Source organism: Vipera berus, assembly GCF_964194415.1.
Source record: "Vipera berus genome assembly, chromosome: 4".
Taxonomy (NCBI): Eukaryota; Metazoa; Chordata; class Lepidosauria; order Squamata; family Viperidae; genus Vipera; species Vipera berus.
Window position 1 is genome coordinate 7618642 of NC_138206.1, and position 24002 is coordinate 7642643.

The 24002-nt window shown below is 46.7% G+C and overlaps 1 protein-coding gene across 1 annotated transcript in view; it reads right to left on the reverse strand.

The window, feature by feature from the left end:
* Positions 1 to 208: 208 nt before the first annotated feature.
* The window catches only part of PRCP (prolylcarboxypeptidase), a gene marked incomplete at its 5' end in the record, with an annotated part of 46863 nt that continues 23069 nt past the window's right edge, over positions 209 to 24002 (reverse strand). Inside the window, 8 exons of the mRNA XM_081326482.1 lie at positions 209 to 1289; positions 4502 to 4689; positions 5793 to 5957; positions 14660 to 14832; positions 16800 to 16957; positions 19258 to 19439; positions 20014 to 20115; positions 20242 to 20382. Of these exons, the coding sequence (XP_081182608.1) occupies positions 1073 to 1289; positions 4502 to 4689; positions 5793 to 5957; positions 14660 to 14832; positions 16800 to 16957; positions 19258 to 19439; positions 20014 to 20115; positions 20242 to 20382 (1326 nt within the window). The 3' untranslated portion in view covers positions 209 to 1072. The remainder of the gene's footprint in view (positions 1290 to 4501; positions 4690 to 5792; positions 5958 to 14659; positions 14833 to 16799; positions 16958 to 19257; positions 19440 to 20013; positions 20116 to 20241; positions 20383 to 24002) is intronic.

A 24002-nucleotide genomic window follows, 5' to 3' on the forward strand; every position in this document is an offset into this window, starting at 1 on the left:
TTGAGGACTATCTGTAGTAATTTCAACCATCACTGGTGTTAAAGCTGGTCAGAACCAAAATGTCTGACTTGCAGGGGATGATCTGCACCAGGGATCTTCAAACTTGGCAACTTTAAGACTTGTGGACTTCAACTCCCAGAATTCCTCAGCCCTGGCTGGCTGAGGAAATCTGGGAGTTGAAGTCCACAAGTCTTAAAGTTGCCATGTTTGAAGACCCCCTGATCTACACACTCCCTATCTTCTGGCTGAACAACTACTAGCGTGGTAGCTCAGCCCAAGTGGCCACAGGCCCATCTTCTTGTGCACCATCCTGGTAACCAAACAACACACAAAAACAAGTCTTCTGCTCCAATAGTGCTTCCTGTTGACTGGATTTCAAAGTAAACAGCCCAGATCAACAGCAGGATATGTACAAGTAGAACGCCTTCCAGCCAGTGGCAAGGGGCAACGTAATCATTGTCTCAAGTATTTTGAGGATAATTGTTCCTTCACAAATTTGTCTATCCTTTCTTTAAAGTCAGGAGGCTATCAGCTACCCTAACACCTGTTTTTCCCACGAGCTCCTTAAATTAAGACAATATGGAGTCCAGCTCCCCGTACGGAGACAGCTAAGCAAGTGGGGCAGGTAAAAGGCAAAGGGGCTTGGGGAATAGAAGCGTTCTCCTTTCCCAGTTGTGGGTCCTACACAGTGGTGGGATTCAGCCGGTTCGCACCAGTTCGGCAGCTAATTTTTTGTGGCCCAGGCCCAGAATGGACTTCCGGAAACGGCATCCATGCAGAGAACCGGTGGTTCACAGATTTGAATCCCAACTCTGGTCCTACAGCTGAAGGAAGACCAGGAAGAAATCCTCTCGGCTTCCTGTAGTGAGATACCTGGATGGGATGCCACCAAGCGAAGCTGAGCCGTGGAGGACCCAGCTCGTCTCAAATAAGACACTGGATTAAAAATTGGGAGAAGGTAGAGAATGCCCAGGAAGCGAGATGAAGAAGCGACAATCCAGAAAGGAGATAGTAACCAGAAGAAAGCTCTTGCTACAAAAACAACAACAACAAAAACCCAACTATAATCCGGTTACTTTGGGCACTTTTTAACCCCCTTTTTCTTCTGTAACCACAACTTCATGTAGTGGACTTCCAAGAGGCGAGCCTGCAGGACGGAGATGGGATCCGAAGGGTTGTTGGCGCGCAGATCCAGATGGTGAGCTCCTTCCGGGATCACGATTGCAACGAGAGTGTCGGTGATATTTTTTGTCACGCCACCCCCGAACCAAGGATCGAGTCCTCCGTTGCTGGCAGAGAATGGAGAAGACAGGCGTCAACGGCCCGCTTGAACGTTAAAAGGGGAATTGCAGGGAAACAATAGCAGCACGACAATACCATCCCAGGTCAGAGGGCAACTTTCTCGTCAAGCATCTCGAATGATGACATCGACGCTCAAGAATCCGAAGACAGCTCCTTCTGCGGCCATCTTAGGACCCGATTTATTTTTCTCAGATCCCATCTTTTTGTTATTTTTATACCTTACTCAAGCGGGCGAGCGTGCTTAATCCTCTTCCCTTCTCCTATTTTCCCCACAACAGCCATCCTGTGAGGTGGGCCAGGCTGGGACAGAGTGACTGGCCTAAAGTCACCGGGCGGGTTTTCATGCCTAAGGCAGAACTAGAACTTACAGTCTCCTGGTGATTGGCCTAAAGTCAACCAGCCGGCCTCCACGCCTAAGGCAGGACTAGGAGTCACCGTCTCCTGTCAATTGGCCCAATGTCACCCAGCTGGCCTTCACGTCTAAGGCAGGACTAGAACTCACAATCTCCTGGTTTCTGGCCTGGTGCCTTCATCACTAGACCAAACTGGCTCTTTAACTCTTCCCCTCTTCCTATTTTCCCCACAATATCCAGCCTGTGAAGTAGGACTAGCCCAAAATCTGGCTTTCACGCCTAAGGGGGGGACTAGAACTCACACTCTCCTGGTTTCTGGCCTGGTGCCTTCATCACTAGACCAAACTGGCTCTTTAACTCTCCCCTCTTCCTATTTTCCCTACAACCAGCCTGCAAAGTGGGCTGAAAGAGTAGGACTAGCCCAAAGTCATCCATCTGGCTTTCATGCCTAAGGGGAGACTAGAACTCACACTCTCCTGGTTTCTGGCCTGGTGCCTTCATCACTAGACCAAACTGGCTCTTTAACTCTCCCCTCTTCCTATTTTCCCTACAACCAGCCTGCAAAGTGGGCTGAAAGAGTAGGACTAGCCCAAAGTCATCCATCTGGCTTTCATGCCTAAGGGGGGGACTAGAACTCACACTCTCCTGGTTTCTGGCCTGGTGCCTTCATCACTAGACCAAACTGGCTCTTTAACTCTCCCCTCTTCCTATTTTCCCTACAACCAGCCTGCAAAGTGGGCTGAAAGAGTAGGACTAGCCCAAAGTCATCCATCTGGCTTTCATGCCTAAGGGGGGGACTAGAACTCACACTCTCCTGGTTTCTGGCCTGGTGCCTTCATCACTAGACCAAACTGGCTCTTTAACTCTCCCCTCTTCCTATTTTCCCTACAACCAGCCTGCAAAGTGAGCTGAAAGAGTAGGACTAGCCCAAAGTCATCCATCTGGCTTTCATGCCTAAGGGGGGGACTAGAACTCACACTCTCCTGGTTTCTGGCCTGGTGCCTTCATCACTAGACCAAACTGGCTCTTTAACTCTCCCCTCTTCCTATTTTCCCTACAACCAGCCTGCAAAGTGGGCTGAAAGAGTAGGACTAGCCCAAAGTCATCCATCTGGCTTTCATGCCTAAGGGGGGGGACTAGAACTCACACTCTCCTGGTTTCTCGGCCAGCACCTTAACGGCTACACCAAACTGTTGCATTATTACTGTATTATATTGTACTTTTGCACGTGTTCATCCGAACAGCTTCTCTAGGAACCAGCTGGGTAGGAAAGTGAGGCCTCAATATGACAAAAGGCTAAACTAGGTCGGATGTTTAAACAGGCGATGGAATGCTTCTATTTGGAGGGTTAAGTGAAGAAAAAAGGTCAAGACAGTTGTTGTTTTTTGGGAGAGGCGCATCTAGCATCTCTTTCAGCCTGGTAATAAAAGAAAAATCTAGTCACTTTTTCATAACTTGCACCCATCGCCTTTGCAACTGAGTCCCTCCGTCTTGCTGTTAGTCGTCTTCGTTTTCTTCTTCCTTTCACCTTTCCCAACACTTTGGACTTCTCAACAGAGCTAGCTTTTTCCATAATGGGTCTACCCATATATTTATTTATTTATTTATTTTAATCCCATTTATATCCCGCCCTTCTCCGAAGACTCAGGGCGGCTTACAATCTAAGCACAAATCAAATGTGCTTAGCAATATAGTATAGTATAGTATATAGTATAGGTAGTCCTCAACATACGACCACAATGGGGACCAGAATTTCCATTGCTAAGCAAGTTGGTTGTTAAGTGAGTAACGTCCAATTTTACGGCCTTTTTTTTCTGTGTGTGCCGTGATTGTTAAGTGAATCACTGCAGTTGTGCAGTGACTCACACAAGTCTGAACGGCTGGGAAGGTTGCAAATGGCGATCACCACGTGATCCCAGGATGCTGCGGACGTTGGTTGTAAGTCACTTTTGTCAGTGCCACCGCTAGGTTCGAAAAGTCGCTAAGGGAATGGCTGTACGTCGAGGACTATCACTAGTAATTTGAGCTTGGTCATTGGTGTGGGAAAACACATCCCCTTGCACCGTGTCTAACATGCCTGGTGGCCCAGTGGTTAGAAAGCAGTATTGCTGCCAAACTCTGCCCATAAAGTAGTTCGATCCTGATGGGGCTGAAGGTTGACTCGGCCTTCCATCCTTCTGAGGTCGGTAAAATGAGGATCCAGTATTTGAGGGGCTGCCACAAAGAAGAGGGCGTCAAACTATTCTCCAAAGCACCAGAGGGCAGGACAAGAAAGAATGGTTGGAAACTGACCAAAGAGAGAAGCAACCTGGAATTAAGGAGAAACTTCCTGGCAGTGAGGACAATTAGCCAGTGGAACAGCTTGCCACCAGAAATCGTGGGCACTCCATTACTGGAGGTTTTTAAGAAGAGACGAGACAGTCACTTGTGTGAAATGGTATAGGTTCTCCTGCTTGAACAGGGGGCTGGACTAGAAGACCTCCATGGTCCCTTCCAGCTCTAGTCTATTCTATTGTTGGGTGCAATATGCAAATAATGCTTCTACATTGTAAACTGCCCAGGGAGTACTGTAAAGCACTGTGGGACAGTATGGTATATAGGTCTAAGTGGAACCGTGGTGGTGTAGTGGTTAGAATGCAATATTGCAGGCTGACTCTACCAACTGCCAGGAGTTCGATCCTGACCAGTTGAAGGTTGACTCGGTGTCCCATCCTTCCAAGGTGGGTAAAATGAGGTCCCAGATTGTTGGGGGCAACTATGCTGACTCTGTAAAATTACTTAGAGAGGGCTGTAAAGCACTGTGAAGCGGTACATAAGTCTAAGGGCTATGTACAGCAGAAACTCACCTGAAAATGATGTTACTATGAGCAGTTATGTTTTTCCCACCATAAATAGTGGGAATCCAACAAGGGCGGGGTCGTACCCCCCAGGTTTTGAAACAATCTTCTGAGTAAGCATGGAAGTCCCATTTCTGTGGCTCAAACATATCATTGATACCATCTGAACACATGGGCATCACCATCTCAGTGCAGGCCTTGGAGATGAGAAAGAGAGGAAAATGGTAGAGATTACCGGTAATTGTTGAAAGTTTTGGAAAAAAAATTCAGAGAAGAGCAACCAAGATGATCAAAGGTCTAGAGACTAAAACATACAAAGAACGGCTGCAGGACTTGGGTTTGGCTAATCTAAAGAAAAGAAGGACTAGGGGTGACATGATAGCAGTATTCCAGTGTTTGAGGGGCTGCCACAAAGAAGAGGGGGGGTCACGTTATTCACCAAAGCACCAGAGGGAAGGATGAGAAACAATGGTTGGAAACTGATCAAAGAGAGAAGCTACCTGGCATTACGGAGAAACTTCCTGACTGTGAGGACAATTAACCAGTGGAACAGCTGGCCTCCAGAAATCGTGGGCGCTCCATCACTGAAAATTTTCAAGAAGAGACTGGACAATCACCTGTCTGAGATTGTATAGGTTCCCCTGCTTAATTGGGGGGCTGGACTAGAAGACCTCCAAGGTCCCTTCCAGTTCCATTCTATATATAATTTCATAAGATCCTGGCTTGGACCTATGTCAGAAAGACAGATGTCCATATGCAAATCCCTAAAATGTGCTTAAGATTTTTTTATTATTTATTAAATTTTGATGCTGCCAGAACTAATACAGCACCTATGGGTGGCTTACAATATCATAAGTTAATAAAAGGTTAAAATCGGCTAAAATAATTAGAATAAAAAGTTACAAATTAAAAAGGCAAAGCAACGAGCAGCCTATGAGAAGCCTCTGTACCCCATCAGCCACCCCCACAATATAGAAGGCCTCTGTTAAGACCCCAAGCCAAGTGGCAGGGCCAAGTTTTTAAGTAATAATAACAATAATAATAAAGTTGGAAGAGACATTGGAGGTCATCTAGTCCAACCCCCTGCTGAGGCAGGAAACCCTATACCATTTCAGACAAATGGCTGTCCAGTCTCTTCTTAAAAACTTCCACTGTTGGTGCATTCACCGCTTCTGGAGGCAGGTTGTTCCACTGGTTAACTGTTATGTCAGGAAATTTCTCCTTAGTTCTAGGTTGCTTCTCTCCATTGCCATTCACCCTCCCCCCACAAAATCGCCATGATTACGGGGTACACGCCCACCTGGTAAGACCAGCCCTGAAGGCCCAGACTTTTAGTAGCGGTCTGAGTAAAGTTCAGGCAGGATGTCTTCCCTGTGTAGTTGTAGTAGATGTTGACAGCCTGGAAGATATTCTGGAGCAACAATCGGTCTGGCAGTTTAGGATTTTTCAGATATTTGCAGATAACCTGGAGGAAAAACAAGCAATAGAACAGGGTTGAGTGTCCCCAAAATAGCAGAGGGGTTACACAGTCCAATTCTGCACAGGGAAGCTTATTCTTAACACATCTGCAAAGCACGGGTAGTCCTCAATTTACAACCACAATTGTGCCCAACATTCCTGTTGCTAAGTGAGACGTTTGTTTAAGTGAGTTTTGCCCCGTTCTACGACCTTCCTTGCCACAGTATTAATGCCACTTTACAACGCCTTGGTCAGGCCACACTTGGAATACTGCATCCAGTTTTATTTATTTATTTATTTATTTATTTATTTATTTATTTAATTTTATTTATATACCGCCCTTCTCCCGAAGGACTCAGGGCGGTGAACAGGGCAGATATATAAAGATACAAAAATACAAAAGTTAAAAGAAAATTAAACATATGCCCAACTAAAAACAGTAAATACATATATTAAAATGACAATAAAAACCCAACCCATCCCCCATCAGGCCAGGCCGGCTTGTTCAAATAAGAGTGTCTTCAGATCGCGACAGAAGGAGCGAAGGTCGGGCGCCATCCGGAGCTCAATCGGCAACCGATTCCATAGCTCCGGGGCGCCCACAGAGAAGGACCTCCCCTTGGCCAAAAAAGACGTTGAGACTCAAGAAAGAGGGCAGAGAAGAGCAACAAAGATGATCAAGGGACTGGAGGATAAAACGTATGAAGAACGGTTGCTGGAATTGGGCATGTCTAGTTAAATGAAGAGAAGGACGAGGGGGGACATGATAGCAGCATTCCAGTATCTCAGGGTCTGCCCCAAAGAAGAGGGAGTCAAGCTATTCTCCAAAGTGCCCGAAGGCAGGACAAGAAGCAACGGATGGAAACTAGTCAAGGAGAGAAGCAACCTAGAACTAAGGAGAAACTTCCTGACAGTTAGAACAATTAACCAGTGGAACAACCTGCTGTTCTGAACCAGCCCTCTTCTCGCACCCCTAATCAAAAGAAGAGTCTGGAAAGCGTCCAAGGCTAAAAGGCTTCTGCCAAGATTTAATTACGCAGTTAACAAAAACACAAGAGCTTGTCTTCTCAAGCGGAAAAAGTTGCTTTCAGCAACCAGCCCCTCCCCAAACACTTCTTTTATAGAGAGCTCAGGGCGTGGTCTCCCTGTGCCTCCTCCCGAGGAGTCCCATAGTCTTTCTTTGTTTGTCCCTGCTCGTCTGCCTCCTGCGTCGGGCGTCCTTGAACAGGGCCAGCTGTGGGTCATCATCCTCCGCACTCTCGGGCACACACAGCTGAGAAGAGGTCCCCGGCTGAGGGCTCTGCAAAGCCTCCAAATCATCATCATCAGCCGGTTCGTTTCCCTCCTCCCCCACATCTGAGTCCTCCGATACATCGGAGCCGGCTGTCGGACCCACAGGCTGGCCCTGAGTCACAACACTATCCCGCACCGCAGGGCCCTTCCCCCGGGTCTGCCGATCCGGATGCGGTCGGGATGGGAACTGTTCGTGAAAAGCAGTCACCAACGCAGGGGCATGAACGGCGGTCGCGTCTTCCCATGTGAAGTCCTCCGGCCCGTACCCTTTCCACTCGATCAGGTACTGGAAGCGACCTTTCAGCCAGCGGGAATCCCTGATGCTGGCGACCTCGTACTCGGGGGTGCTGTCTCCATCACGAGTTCCTGATGGTGGAGGTTCCGCCTGGCGAAGTGGACAGGCCGGTCGTTCGGGGACCAGCAAGGACCGATGGAAGACGGGGTGCACGCGCAGGGAACGTGGCAGAGTTAAACGATAGGCGACCGGGTTGATGACGGCCTCGACTGGGAACGGTCCAAGGTAACGGTGGTCCAGCTTCCTCGCCGGCCGAGTGGATGGCAGGTTCCTGGTGGACAGCCAGACCCGATCCCCCACCGATAGTGGAGGCGTATCCCTTCTCGACCGATCGTCGTCTGTCCATTTCCGTCACCGATAGACGGGACCTGGCGGCACCCAGCTCCATTGGCTCCTCCCTCTGGACTGGGGGCTCACGCACAACAGGGGCGGCAGGGGTCTGTGGGGTGGCACGGCGACTCTTACGCTGCTGCAGCCGGGCATCGATCCGCAGACAAAGATGGATCAGCCCATTCAGGTCTGAGGGAATGTCCACGCGGGCCAGCTCATCCAACATCTCCTCTGACAAGCCATCCTGAAAGGCATCCACGAGCGCAGCCTCATTCCAGGCGGAATCCTGGCTAAGCAGCCGGAAATCGCTGATATAGGCCTGTAGAGGGCGCTGACCCTGCCTCAAAGCTTTCAGGCGTCGGGTGGCAGTCTGCGCCTTAATCGGGTCCTCGTACATGAGGCGCATATGGTCACAAAACCCCCCAAAGTTATCCAACAAAGGGCTAGGCTGTGCCAACAGAGGCGTGCCCCAACGAGCTGCATCTCCCGACAGAAGGCTCAACACGAATCCCACCTTATCTCGGTCAGTGGGGAAATCAGCTGCTCTCACGCTGATATAAAGCTGGCATTGTCCCAGGAAGGCAGGAAACAGTTCTGGATTACCAGCAAATTTATCCGGCATAGCTATCTGACATTTCCTCCTGGGTGGGGGGGCAGCATGTACCTGAGCCTGCAGTTGTGCCACCTGAGTGGCCAGCAAGGTGAGTTGTTGGTTGAGCTGGGCATTCTCGGCAAGAAGCTGCTCCATCGTAGTATTAAGGGGTGGGTGGCTGAAAGCAAACTGTTCTGAACCAGCCCTCTTCTCGCACCCCTAATCAAAAGAAGAGTCTGGAAAGCGTCCAAGGCTAAAAGGCTTCTGCCAAGATTTAATTACGCAGTTAACAAAAACACAAGAGCTTGTCTTCTCAAGCGGAAAAAGTTGCTTTCAGCAACCAGCCCCTCCCCAAACACTTCTTTTATAGAGAGCTCAGGGCGTGGTCTCCCTGTGCCTCCTCCCGAGGAGTCCCATAGTCTTTCTTTGTTTGTCCCTGCTCGTCTGCCTCCTGCGTCGGGCGTCCTTGAACAGGGCCAGCTGTGGGTCATCATCCTCCGCACTCTCGGGCACACACAGCTGAGAAGAGGTCCCCGGCTGAGGGCTCTGCAAAGCCTCCAAATCATCATCATCAGCCGGTTCGTTTCCCTCCTCCCCCACATCTGAGTCCTCCGATACATCGGAGCCGGCTGTCGGACCCACAGGCTGGCCCTGAGTCACAACACCTGCCTCCAGAAGCTACGAATGCTCCAACAGTGGAAGTTTTAAAGAAGAAACTGGACAGCCATTTGTCTGAAAGGGTATAGGGTTTCCTGCCTGAGCAGGGGTTTGGATTAGATGACCTCCAAGGTCCTTCCAACTTTTATTATTGTTGTAGTTGTTGTTGTTGTTACAGTTAAGTGAATTGCTGCAGTTGTTAAATTAGGAACGTGGGTTGTTAAGTGAATCTGGCTTTTTGCCTTGTCAGATCACAAAAGGGGTTCCCATGACCCTGACACATGCAACGGTCATAAATGTGAGTCAGTTCCCAAGCCTCTGGATTTTGATCACATGACCAACCGGGATGCTGCGATGGTCGTTAAGTGTGAAAAGCGGCCGCTTTTTTCAGTGCTGTTGTGACTTCAGTCACTAAATGAAGTGCTGTAAGTCAGGGACGGAATCCTGTAAAGCAGGCATGTCAAACTCGCGACGTCACATGACGTCGCGCGACGTATCGGATTTTTTCCCCATTGCCGAAAATGGGATGGTCGTGGTTTCTCTGTGACAGTCCGGCCCGCAGGCCAGCAGTTTGACACCCCTGCTGTAAAGGATTCAGGCTACAGAGACATACGAGAAATCCTTGTTTTACAACCATTTGTCTAGCGGTCATTCAAAGTTACAAGATTCACTTAACAACTGTGTTACTAACTTCACAACTGCAGTGATTCCGTTAACAATCGGGGCAAGAAACATTGCAAAACTCATTTAACCAATGTCTTCTTTAACTTTGTAGCTTCCACATGGGAAGCTGGGATTTTAGTTCCCAGTGTTTCTGGACAGTGTGGGCATCCTAAATAATCAATAATTATTTATCAATCAATCAACGGGACGATCCAACTCCCAGTTACAGCGGCAATGGGGGAACCGTTGGAAGTCTTGGGACATCAGATTTAGAAAGATCATCCTGCAGAAAACTAACTGCTCACTAAGAGTCGACACGAACTTAATGGCACATAATCAATCAACCAACCAACCACCAACAAAGTTAATCAAGCGGGCAGGCTTTGCATAAAATACTACAAGTAGTCCTCAACTTACAACCAATTGTTTAGTGATGACTCGAAGTTACAACGGCACTGAAAACAGTGACATACAGTCGTGTTTCATACTTGCGACTGTTGCACTATCTCCATGTCACGCAGTCAACATGGCAACTGGCTCGCATTTATGACGGCGGCAGCGTCCCGGGGTCATGTGACCCCCTTTTGCAACCTTTCCAACAAGCAAACGCCAAAGCCGTATTCACCTAACGGCCATGTTACTAACCGAACAACCGCAGCAATTCATTGAACAACGGTGGCAAGAAAGGTCGTCAAAGTGGGGGCAAAATCTCACTTAAGCAAACGTGTCTCATTCAGCGACAGACAGGTTGGGCTCAATTGCGGTCGTGAAGTCGAGGATCGCCTGCCTTCCTTCCCATTCTGCAGGTAACTCAGTTTGGACAGGTGAGGGGAGGGAAGGGCGAATGGAGTCGCTTTAAATCACCTTTCAGGTTTGATTAAATTCAAACAGAAGGACATTTCAAAAGTCAAATTGCCGCAAGAGGGTTAGTGAGCGGGGTGGGGGTGGGGAAAGGTCAATCACTTAATAAGATGACTTCTAGCTTTTCCTAGTTGTCGGAGTCCTTTCCCAGCGGGAAGAGCCAGCATTTCCCAAAGCTTTTCTGCTCCTGCAGATGGGCCCTAAGAAGTTTAAAAAGAGTTGCTTTAAGAGGCTGCAACTTTTACCGAGAGCTGTGGGGAGGGGGTGGGAACTAGGGACTAGAGAGCTTCCCATTTCCCCAAGGGGGACTATTCCCTCCCATCCCTCCCACCACCACCACCCCCAGCCCCATGGCCGGAGAGGATTAAACCGATGTATTCAGCCAACCGAATGAATCCACCCTTCTAGTTTCTCAATAGCTCTGCGGCTCAAGTCTCAGAATAATCACATTTAGTTTGGTCGCCCGAAAACCCTTCGGTTTCTAAAGAAAGAAAAGGGAGGTGGCCGGAACAAGCTTACGCCACCCAAGGAACCTGCATACATTAAATTTAAAACAGGATTTGAGAAACGAGAAGAATCCTCTTCTTGATTTTAGACCCCAATGGACTGGAATATTTTGTGGAAAAAAAATACCTCAAGGGAAGCCCTACCGCCACCGCCGCTTCGTCAATAAATCAATAGATAAACAGACAAACAAACCTACCTCCTGGTAAAAAGGCCGTAAGCACCGAGGACACCCACAAAGCTCAAATTATAATTGGAACCAATCTTAACAAGCCAGCATTCAGTGTGGCTTACCGTAACAAAATCTGAGAGCCTAAGACAGAGGTTTTAATTCCAGCTTTCCGCCATTTTTAAGGGGTGTGTGTGAGGGGGGGGGAAGACTTCAACTCCCAGAATTCCTCAGCCGGCAAGCCGGCTGGGCTGGGGAATTCTGGGAGTTGAAATCCACTCATCTTAAAATGGCTAAAAGCTTGAGAAATGATTGAAGGAACGAGATGCGTCTGGTCTAATGAAGAGAAGGGCCAGGAGCGACAGAGTAACCGTCTTCCAATATTTGAGGGGGCCGTCGCAGAGAAGAGAGGGTCAACGTATTGTGGGGTCCTTGGTCCTCTCTGAGCTTGCTTGTTTTCTTGCAGACGTTTCATTACCCTAACTAGATAACGTCATCAGTGCTAGCAAGGAGTGCGGTTTGCTATTTAATAAAGGTAAAGGTTCCCCCGCACATGCCTGCTAGTCGTTTCCGACTCTAGGGGCCGGTGCTCATCTCCGTTTCAAAGCCGAAGAGCCAGCGCTTGTCCGAGGACGTCTCCGTGGTCATGTGGCCGGCATGACTAGACGCCAAAGGCGCACGGAACGCTGTTACCTTCCCACCGTAGTGGTCCCTATTTTTCTACTTGCATTTTTACGTGCTTTCGAACTGCTAGGTTGGCAGAAGCTGGGACGAGTAACAGGCGCTAACTCTGTTACGCGGCACCCAGGATTCGACCTGCCAAACTGCCGACCTTCTGATCGACAAGCTCAGCGTCCTAACCCACTGAGCCACCATCAGCCTATTCTCCAAGCGCAGGACAAGAAGTCATGGCTGGAAACGTATCAGAGGTCCAACCTAGAAACTGAGGAGAAATTTCCTGACAGGAATTAATCAGGGGAACCTTGCCTCCAAAAGTGGTGAATGGTCCAACACTGGAGGTTTTGAAGAAGAGACTGGACAGCCATTTGTCTGAAACGGTATAGGGTTTCCTGCCTGAGCAGGGGGTTGGACTAGATGACCTCTGAGGTTCCTTCCAACCCTATTATGCTGTGTTCTGTCTAAAATGAAATCTACCCTCCCTGTGAAGCAAAGTAGCTGACAGTTATACAAGCAAAAGGCCTTCCTAATAATGTGATAGCAAAGCCAGGAGGACATCTCTGATAAAACAGATGCGACCTGCTCAAAAAACACCTTGATGGGAAATTACGGCTCCTTACACCCTTTTGTTTGGTAGGACAATTTCACTCCTTCGTTGTTCTTCCTCTACCTCTGTGTCGGCTCCACCAGATAGACCAGAGATGTCCAGGTCATCTTCCTTAATCTGTACACTTTTTTCTTGCACGGTGTGATGATGTCCCAGATACCTCTAAGTGACAGCTGAGGGGAATGATGAACCAGTTCCTGGTATGTCAGGAGCTGAGTTGACTGATGGCTCTGAGCAGCCGTCTGTGAGGGATTTGGCTGAAGCGCGCCTGCCGGCAGGGCAGCCCTGAGGCTCCAGGCGGGGGAAAGCATGCAGCTGCAGCCGGTCAGGGATGAGGGAGAGGAACTGCACCTGATCCAAGAACATGTAGGGCAGAGAAAAGGCAGGAGCAGAGGAGGTCAGCCAGATTACTCGTGAGGAGAAAGCCTCGCCCTTCTTGATGGGGCTGCGCCGGAGCGTGGCTATTTAGCACCAGCGGACAGATGAAGGCAATGCTGGGGGGAAAACATGTTTTGTTTCCTAGCTGTGTGTTTTCTGGTCATTGTGATTCCTGCCTCACTTTGGATTGACACCGTGCCTTGACTTGGCTCCGTGCCTTGGAAACTCTGGACTTTTCTTGCCTCACAAACTCTTGTGTTGTGGATTTCATTTTGCCTGGTGGGTTTATTTCGATTGAGAAACTTTCAAGCGCCTTGTGGATTCTTCGGGCCATTGCTCTGTGGATTGGCATTGTGACTGGACTTAATTGGGAGAGGTCTGGCTCTTTTGGTGGAGGGAATTGCTGGGAAATATTAATAAACTCACTAAACCAGAGTTATGTGTGTGTGAGAGAGACAGCAGAACAACACACATGGTCTCTGATATGTTTTGGCCTTGATACAATACAGATCATCTCCAGACAGCAGCTAAACAGTGCAATGTTACAGCTAAACAGTAACACAAGCCATTTTTCATGAATTTAGCTTGTCATTTTTCATAAATTTTCCCCATCAGGTATGATCAATTCTTGAGCTACTTTGCCACGTTTGTCTTGCTAAGTATTATAGGTGAAATTGTTTGCCGCCATGTGGAATCAAAATACCTTGAGGAAACAACCCAATACAGGTAGTCCTTGACTTACAACCATTCACTTTGTGACCATTCAAAGTTACGACCATTCAAAGTCACTAAAGGAATGGTTACAAGTCAAGGACTACAAGTCAAGTTCTAAAAGCTCTGCAGAAACTCAGCAAGAGAGAATGTCAAGAGTAAAATTTTCGCAGCTACGTGCCTCCTTGTTTTCATCTTGCCATTAGAGTAAGTGGGGAAGAGATGATGCTTTTGACAGGGTTAGAGAAACAAAACCTCTCTAGTTCTTTGAAAGTTTGCTGAGAGAAAGCTGTCTGGAAACCTTTCAAGGACATTCTAGCAGGTGTGAAGAAGATAGCAGATGGTTCCCATAACAAAGAGAATTTGTTTACATGACCTATGTGGACATTTGGGGGGCAGGGTTGACTGGAAAAGTCATTGTTATATGCTATGGTAAGATGTCTTGGGTTTTCAGAGTTAGTTTTCCTTCACCTATACCAGGGGTAGGTAACCTTGGCTCTTTTATGACTCGTGGGCTTCAACTCCCAGAAGTCCTGAGCCAGCATGGGGGAACTATGGCCTCTTCATGACTTGTGGACTTCAACCCCCAGAATTCCTGAGCCAGCATGGGGGAAACTTTGGCCCCTTCATGACTTGTGGACTGGCATGGCTGGCTCAGGAATTCTGGGAGTTGAAGTCCACGAGTCATAAAAGAGCCAAGGTTGCCTACCCCTGATCTATACCATGCCATATATTCAATAAACCAGTAAACTTTTCAGAAATGAAAGCAATCCTGGACTTTTATTTGGATATTCGAATCGGAGGGTGACAGGAGACATAACCTCTGAACTCCAAATCCACCAGAATATGGATAACTTTTATCCATGATGCAATCTGCTCTCCTTTTTTCCTCAGGAATTTAATTTTGGCATCTTCTGGAAAAAGCAGGATTGGGTCATAGAAAACAAAAGAGACACTTTAGGTTTAGTTACCTTAACAGGCCAGGCAGGGAGAGGTTGCAAGAAGGCCGCTTCATATGGATAGTCTACCATAGCCGAATATATCCATGTCCCTCTCAGCAATTCTTTGAAGTTGATGAGATCTGTTGTGGTTTTCAAGGGTCTACACAAATGAAATGTGTGGGAAAGCCACTGCAAGCCTTTCTCTAAAGAGAAAAAAAATATCAAGAAATTACAGTTCAATATATACAATACGGCAGTGAAAGTTGGACCATAAAAAAGGCCGAGCGCCAAAGAATTGAGGCCTTTGAACTGTGGTGCTGGAGAAGACTCCTGCGAGTCCCTTGGACTGCAAGTCGATCAAACTGGTCAGTCCTAGAGGAGATCAACCCTGACTGCTCTTTAGAAGGCCAGATCCTGAAGCTAAAACTCAAATCCTTTGGCCACCTAATGAGAAGGAAGGACTCACTGGAGAAGAGCCTAATGCTGGGAAAGGTTGAGGGCAATAGAAGAAGGGGACGACAGAGAATGAGGTGGCTGGATGGAGTCACTGAAGCAGTAGGCGTGAGCCTAAATGGACTCCAGAAGATGGTAGAGGACAGGAAGGCCTGGAGGAACGTTGTCCATAGGGTCGCAATGGGTCGGACATGACTTCACAGCTAACAACAACAATATACACATCAGAGTTTCTCAATCTTGGCCATTTGAGGATGGATGGATTTCAACATCCAGAATTCCCCAGCTTAGCAATTATTCTTTTTTTAGCTCAAAGATGCTTTTTCAAAAGGCAACTGGACTTCCTTGTTTTTCTTTGAAGACGTTTTGCTTCTCATCCAGCTTCTTCAGCTCTGACTGGATGGTGGGGGATGGAAGGATTTATATTCCTTGCAGACAGCTGGTCATTTGCATTCTTTTAGAGCAGACATGTCAAACTCGCGATGTCACGTCGCGCGACGTATCAAGACTGTTTTGCCATTGCTGGCAAGGGGCTGGGCGCGGCTTCTATGTGACACCTCTGGCCCACGGGCCGGCACTTTGACACCCCTGTTTTAGAGAGTCCTTGAGGCCACCCAGAGGTTTATACTCTTTGCAGACAGCTGGTCATTTGCATTTTTTCAGAGAGGCGTTGAGGCCACCTGGAGGTTTATCTATGTGATTAGGGTCATCTGAATGGTGCAAATGGGTGTGGGGTCTTTTTGGAACTGCAGAAAGGATTGTGTGTTGTAGACTGGAGATAGATGTTGTTGTATCCCTCCCCCTCTAAGGGAGGGCTGTTCAGTTTTGACATAGATGGCCTCTTTGACCCCTTTTTCAAACCAGCCGTCCTCTCTGTTCAAAATGTGGACTTTGCTGTCTTCAAAAGAGCGGCCTTTATCTTTTAAATGCAGATGGACTGCTGAATCTCCTCCCGATGGGTTTGTTCTCCTATGTTGTGCCGTGCGCTTGTGAAGTGGTTGTTTTGTTTCCCCAATGTACAGATCTGCACAAAGGCTCACTGCATTGTACCACCTATATACCACGTTGCTCAGTTTGTACCTGGGTGTTTTATCCTGTTCTGTACCAGCCTGCTACCGGCCCTGTAGAAAAGGCAGGGACAGCCCCTTTACAAGAAGGCAAGAGGCTGGAACTAAGCCTGCCAAATTTATTAACATAAAACAGAGCAAACAGAGCAAACAGAGCAAACACAAACCATGAAACAGGAGCTATTCAAGCGGTTGCCTTCAGCAAACCAGCCCTCCCACACATTCCCCTTTTAAACAGTTCAGGGCGTGGCTTCTCTCTGCCTCCTTCCGAGGTGCCCCATTGCCTTCCTCTGTTTACTCCTGATTGACTGCCTCCTGCGTCGGGCGTCCTTGAACAGGGCCAGCTGTGGGTCATCTTCATCCACGCTGTCAGGCTCACACAGCTGGGTCTGCGTCGTGACCAGGTGGGAGGGGCCTGGCTGAGGGCTCTCATCAGCAAGCTCTCCAACACCCTCAGCAACCTCTCCAACACCCCCCTCCTCCTCCTTTGAATCGTCCGACCCAAATGCCGAACCCACAGGCTGACCCTGAATCACAACATATCCTTGGGGTGGACAAGCTCCTGCCTTAGTGTGTTCTTGGGTTTGAAGCGTGCACGTATGTTATATTGGCTGAGAATCTCCATACATATTCTTGGTTATGTTTCTTACCTGTCTCAGCAATACGTTTAATGGCTGCCCAGGAATTCCGGATGGTTTCTGAACAGCCGAGCCCACTTTTTCTGAAATCTTCAGTCACTATCTTATAAAAGGAACCACAAGGAGCCAAGCTGTCAAACTGCCAAATGGGGGCCGACGCAGCCAAAGCTCTGCAAGCAAAGAGACAAAATGCACAATAAAGGAAATCTAGAGCACCGTTCCTCAGGCTTGAGAGCTGGCTGTGGAATTCTGGGAGGTGAAGTCCACACATCTTAAAAGTTGTCAAGGTTGAGAAAGAATGATGTAAACCAGCATCCATGGCAACCAATCGACTGGCGGCCATGCTTTGGACCAGCCAAGCAACCAGATTCCAGCTATGAGATGAGCGAAATTTTTCTCATGGGCTATTTTTCCGAAAAAAAGTAATCCTGATTTAGAATGAAACAACTCGCCACGGTACAACTTGCCACAGGACAACTCAACCATTACAAAAGTTAAATTAATGTCAATGGAACCGTGGCCAATAATAAGAAAAGAAAGAAAGTCAATCCAGAAATACAAGAGTTACAATAATTCTGATGAAAACCTGTTTACTAATAATAAAAGTAACTGAATGAAATGATTAATGCAGTGTTGAATTGTTCCTCAGCCAGTTGTCTTAGACCAGGGTCTTCAAACTTGGCCCTTTTATGACTTGTGGACTTCAACTCCCAGAATTCCTCAGCCAGCGTGGGGGGAACTAAGGCCCCTTCATGACTTGTGGACTTCAACTCCCAGAATTCCTCAGCCAGCATGGAGGAACTATGGCCCCTTCATGACTTGTGGACTTCAACTCCCAGAATTCCTCAGCCAGCGTGGGGGGAACTAAGGCCCCTTCATGACTTGTGGACTTCAACTCCCAGAATTCCTCAGCCAGCATCACTAGGAGTTGAAGTCCACAAGTCATAAAAGGGCCAAGTTTGAAGACCCCTGTCTTAGACACACACGATTAGCATTGCAATTTGAGTGGCATCACTCATGTCTGAATTCTGCCACGTCTGAAGGAGAAAAGCTAAAAAAGATTCTGTGATACAAAATCCTCTCTTGGTGATGGCTTCACACTCAGTGTTAAAAAAAAAGCAAGTTGTTTCCCTCCTAGACAAGTACACGAGTTCAGCAAGTTATTTCAACTGCTTTTTTTTCTCCTGATTTTCATTCCTATTTCAATTTTAATTTTTATATCCCTCTCGCCTTCTGTTTAAGGTGGTTTGTGTTAGAGAATAAAGTCCGCAGTTGCAGTAAATTCTTTTTATTTGTTTCTTTGAAGGTAGTTCTCGACTTGGGACCACAATTGAGCCCAAAGTTCCTCTAGCTAAGCAAGACATTTGTTAAGTGAATTTGGCCCCATTTTACGACCCTTCTTGCCACCGTTGTTAAGTGAGTTACTGCAGTCGTTACGTTAGTAACACGATTGTTAAATGAATCTGGCTTCCCCCATTGACTTTGCTTGTTCAGAAGGTCGCAAAAGGGGATCACGTGACCCCGGGACACTGCGACCGTCATAAATGTGAGTCAGCTGCCAAGTGTCTGAATTTTGATCCCGTGACCATGGGGATGCTGCAATGGTCATAAGTGGGAAAAACTGTCATAAGTCACTTTCTTCAGTGCCATTGTAACTTTGGACTGTCACTAAACGCCCTGTTGTAAGTTGAGGACTACCTGCATTTATTAAACTTACATGCCACCCATCTCACTTTTAAACACACCAACTCATATACTGGATTATGCTGGACTCAAAGGAGAACTCCCACTAGAAAACTGTTCCAACCCCTTGGTGGACCAGTCTCTTCCAATGTGGCCTTCTCCAAATTTATTTGTGCCGCACCTTTACATTTTTTATAAATAACTGAAGGTGGCAAATATTATTTTTTTTATTAAATTTATCTGCTGTCCATCTCGCATTGAAACAACACACATCCAACACACTTTCCTCAACAACAACCCTGTGAGGTGGGTTGGACTGAGAGAAAGGGATTGGCCCAAGTTCACCCAGCTGGCTTTCATGGTTATGGCGGGATTAGAACTCACCGTCTCCTGGTGATTGGCCCAAAGTCACTCAGTCATATTTCATGCATAAGGCGGGACTAGAACTCACCGTCTCCTGGTGATTGGCCCAAAGTCACTCAGTCATCTTTCATGCCTAAGGCGGGACTAGAACTCACAGTCTCCTGATGATTAGCCCACAGTCAGTCAGTCATCTTTCATGCCTAAGGCGGGACTGGAACTCACAGTCTCCTGGTGATTGGCCCAAAGTCACCCAGCTGCCTTTCATGGCCAAGGCAGGTTCTTGAATTCATGGCCTCCTGCTTTCTAGGATTAAATCTAATCTAGTAATCAAAAATCACCAGTGGAGAAATGTGAAGCTAGCTACAGAAACTAGCTGGTCCTCTGTAGTTCCACAGGGGATGGTGCCATGTTGCTCTAGACTCACCCAATTACTAGGTGGGGATACTTCATTCGGAACCAGGCAGCGAGCATTCCTCCATAGGATCCCCCTATGGCTATCACTGGAGTATTCTGCGTTCCAGGAATCGTATTTTTCAAGTGCTGGATAAGTACTGCAAAATCAGCCAGAGCTTGCTCTGAAGTCAAGTAATTCAGATGCTTGGCATCCTGAAACGAGACCACAAAACATTTTTATAGGACCGTTAGAATATTTCTAGAGACTCTAGAAAGAGTGCAGAGAAGAGCAACAAAGAAGATCAGGGGACCGGAGGCTAAAACATTTGAGGAACAGTTGCTGGAATTGGGTATGTCTAGTTTAATGAAGAGAAGGACGAGGGGGGACATGATAGCAGCCTCCCAATATCTCAGGGGCTGCCCCAAAGAAGAGGGAGTCAAGCTATTCTCCAAAGCAACTGAAGGTAGGACAAGAAGCAACTGGTGGAAATTAATCAAGGAGAGATACAAGATTAAAATATGTACAAATTAAACGGATCTTGCCCCCAAACTAGCAACAATCATTGAGTTCTCACAGGTAAACACTAAATCCCACAGGTAAACACTAAGCCAGAATTTTATAACCACACAACCAATTAACCAGGATGGCCTAGCCCTAGATCACGCCCAATGATAAACGATAAAATGTAAGAACCCACCTTAAGTAAGCCAAAATGAAACCACATTATAGCTGAGTTCAAAGTATGAGCTCAGCCTGTGACCTCTTTGAACAAGGAGTGATACTTACACTGTATGACTTATTTCCAAAAGGCAAAGACTCCCCATAATATCGGTGTTCGGCAAAAACCAGGATCGCGTCTAATTCTTCAGCCACATTCCACATGAAACCCTGGAATGCAGCAAAGATTGTGTGTTTTTTTTTAAAAAAAAATTAATAAGTCAGTAAAAAATAACCTTGGATCTTTCAACCTTTGTACTGTAAAAATATTTTAACGGGATAGGAGATATTTTGCACCGTGTTATTTGCAAACCAGGAGATGTCCCCTTCATTGCCAGTGTAGAACAGGATGGATCCAACGTCTTTCTTCCAGTGCTGATCTGCTAGGAGGTAACGCTGCTTGAAAGTGCGATCTTCAGCAAAACCAAAGTGATCGATCTGAAACAACATGGGGGGAAAAAAACACCTTACAGAATACAGAACAACAGTGTTGGCAGAGACATTGGAGGTCTTCTAGTGCAGCCCGCTGCTCAAGCAGGAGCAGGCAAGAGGTAGGCAACCTTGGCTGTTTTATGACTCGTGGACTTCAACTCCCAGTATTGGCTGGCTCAGGAATTCTGGGAATTGAAGTTCACGAGTCATAAAAGAGCCAAGGTTGCCTACCGCTGACCTATACCGTTCCAGACAATTGGCTGTTCAGTCCATTCTTGAAAACCTCCAGTGATGGAGCATCCACAACATCTGGAGGAAAACCGTTCCACTAATGTTCTCAATGACAAGAAACCTATAAACTAAAAGATGATGAGAGCCTTGTTCACAAAAGTGTTTTCAGCAAGAAAAAGAAGAAGATTGGGCCATCTGAGAGACTTGGTTCATCCAGAGGGATTTCTGGGGGGGGGAAAAACTAGACATCAAGACAGAAGTCCCCCTAGCTGATTGGCAGAAGTGTCCAAGGGCATTGAGGAAGGGTGAGTTCGCAGAAAACTGGCAGCTAGATTAACAGAATATCAGAGTTGGAAGGGACCTTGGAGGTCTTCTAGTCCAGCCCGCTGCTCAAGCAGGAGAACCTATACCATTCCAGACAACTGCCTGTCCAATCTCTTTTTGAAAACCTCCAATGACGGAGCATCCACAACTTCTGGAAGCAAGCTGTTCCACTGATTAATTGTTCTCAATTACAAGAAATTTCTCCCTAATTCTAGATCAGATCTCTTTGATAAGCTTTCATCCATTACTTCATGCTTTCAGAATAGATTGACCCACTCTTTTTTGTGACAGACCCTCAAACACTGGAAGACTGCCATCATATTACCCCTACTCCTTCTCTTCATTAGAGTAGACATATCTAGTTCCTGCAACCGTTCTTCATATTTTAAACCCCACTCCCCCAATCATCTTTATTGTTGTTCTCTGCACTCTTACTAGAGCTGTGACAGCTTTTTGTATTGCAGGGACCAAAACTGGATGCAATATTCCAAGTGTGGCCTTACCAAGGCCTTATAAGGTGGCATTAACACTTTGCGTGACCTTGATTCTATCCCTCTGTTGATGCAACCTAGAACTGCATTCTTCCTTCTTTGACTGCAGCCCAAAAGGGGGTGAAAAAAAACTATGGACCAAAGACAGCAATAGTGCTCTCTCTGCATAAATATTATTTAAAAGCATCTAGAAATTAGTGCAATGTAGAAGCTTCCAATTAACCTAGCTGTGAAGTTGGTGACATAAAAAAAAGCTTTCCAGAGATAAGCAAACACACTGGACTGGAAGAAAAAAATAATAAAAAGAGACAGCAGATGGAGCTGTTAGGTAACTTAAATCTCTTTTAGTCGAATTATTCTGACCTTATCAGAGCCAGACTTTAAACAGCATATCAAACCGCTGTGAGCTAGTGTTTTCTTAAAATGGTGGATAATCCTGCTCGTTTTAGCCCAATCCAAGCACTTCAAACTCAGCTTATTAAACTACTAAAGACTCCGAGACTTTGTTCAGAATGCAGCTGTGAGAATAGCTGATGATGATCATACATATTCTAATGTATCTTCCAGGACTTAAAGGGACCCCCCACCCGACCAATATTGATGGTCTCCATATCTTCAGGACCTTTCGAAAAAGAGTGTCAAACTCAGGTGGGGGCAATCTTATTTCCACAGAGATGATGTTATACACGGAGGGACCCACCACAGGGAAGGGCCTTCTTCATCCAGTCAGTAAGAGAAAGGGCCCTAACATTCCCTACCGCCGCACTCTGGTGGGTCTGATAGATGTGATGGTGGAAAGAGGGTCCTTCAAATCACCTTGTCCCAAAGCCATGTAAGGGTTTTAAAGGTGTCCCAAAAGTGCTTTTTTAGGAGGCCACTAGACTTTCTTGTTTTTCTTTGAAGACATTTCGTTTCTTATCCAAGAAGCTTCTTCAGGTTCTGACTGACTGGTGGGGAATGGAAAGATTTATACTCCTTGCAGACAGCCGGTCATTTGAATTTGTTTAGAGAGTTGTTGAGGCCAACTGGAGGCTTATTTACCTATGTCCTCAGGGTCACCTGAGTGGTGCAAACGTGTGTGGAGCCTTTCTGGCTGCAGGATCCCTGTAGTTTGCAATGTTTGGGGGAAATCAGTTTATACTCCCACACCATTCGAAGGATGTTCATGCCAAAGTGCATTGCCAAATGTCTATGGAGATTCTCAGTCCTCCAAGTCATGGCTGTCCCAAAGGTGCTTTTTTCAGGAGGCAACTGGACTTTTTTTTTCTTTGAAGAGGTTTCGCTTCTCATCCAAGAAGCTTCTTCCGCTCTGACCAAAGTTTCCATTCCCCACTTAATCTGGTCAGAGCGGAAGAAGCTTCTTGGATGAGAAGCGAAACGTCTTCAAAGCAAAACAAGAAAGTCCAGTTGCCTCCTTTAAAAAAGCACCTTTGGGACAACCGAGAATCTCCACAGATATTCGGCTTTGAAGGCGACACCCAGAACCTTGAATTGAACCCAGAAGTAAATCAGAAACCAGTGCAGCTTGAGAAAGGTCACCTGTGTGCAAATCCACACTTGCACAAAGCCAAGCAGTCTGCTGCATTTTGAACCAATTGAAGCTTCTGGATAGTTTTCAAGGGCAGCTCCGTGTAAAGCCCGTTGCAGTAGTCCAGATTTTGGGGGGGGGTGACTATGGTTTGGATGATGGTGAGCAGGGCTTGTTTTCTTTTTCCTATAACACAGTGATTGTTTTATTATGTTGGTGGCATTTAGACAGGCTATTTTAAAAGCTAAGGAAAGAGGAAAAAAGAAAAGAAAAAGGAGAAATGAAATCGCTCCAAAAAGACTTTCCCCCTTACACAATCAGGAAGCCCGCTTCTTAATATAGTCACTCGTGGCCTCTTTGATTTTTTTTTCCTCCAGATGCTCGTGAAAGAGCAACCGGTTTTTAGCAGCCCACTAACAACTCTAACAAAAATAGCCATTTCAAAAATAAAAAAGCAGAAGAGGAAAAGAGAATGAAAATTGAATTGCACATCTCTGTGGGTTATATAATCCCAAATTAGGAAGGCAGTGGCACCAGGTGGCTAAAACTGGCTTCATTAAGCCTCGTGGATGAAAGACACAGGTATACAGGAGTCAGCAAAAACGGAAAGAAAATTGTCCTCTTCTACATTAGGGGGGGAAAAAATGACACACAGACAATTTACTACAGGGCTCTTCAAACTTGGCCCTTTTGACTTGTGGACTTCAACTCCCAGAATTCCTCAGCCAGCGTGAGGGAACTATGACCCTTTTATGACTTGTGGACTTCAACTCCCAGAATTCCTCAGCCAGCGTGAAGGAACTATGACCCTTTTATGATTCCTCAGCCAGCGTGAGGGAACTATGACCCTTTTATTTATTTATTTAGTTACATTTATATACCGCCCTTTCCCTGAGGACTCAGGGCGGTTTACAGGGAATTAAAAAATCCAACATACAAAAGTTAAAACCAAATTAAAAAATATTAAATTGACCCTGTACACAATTAAAACCCCAATTAAAAATTTCTCCTCAGCCTGGGCCCGAGAGCTCAAAGAGCCAGGTCTTCAGGCC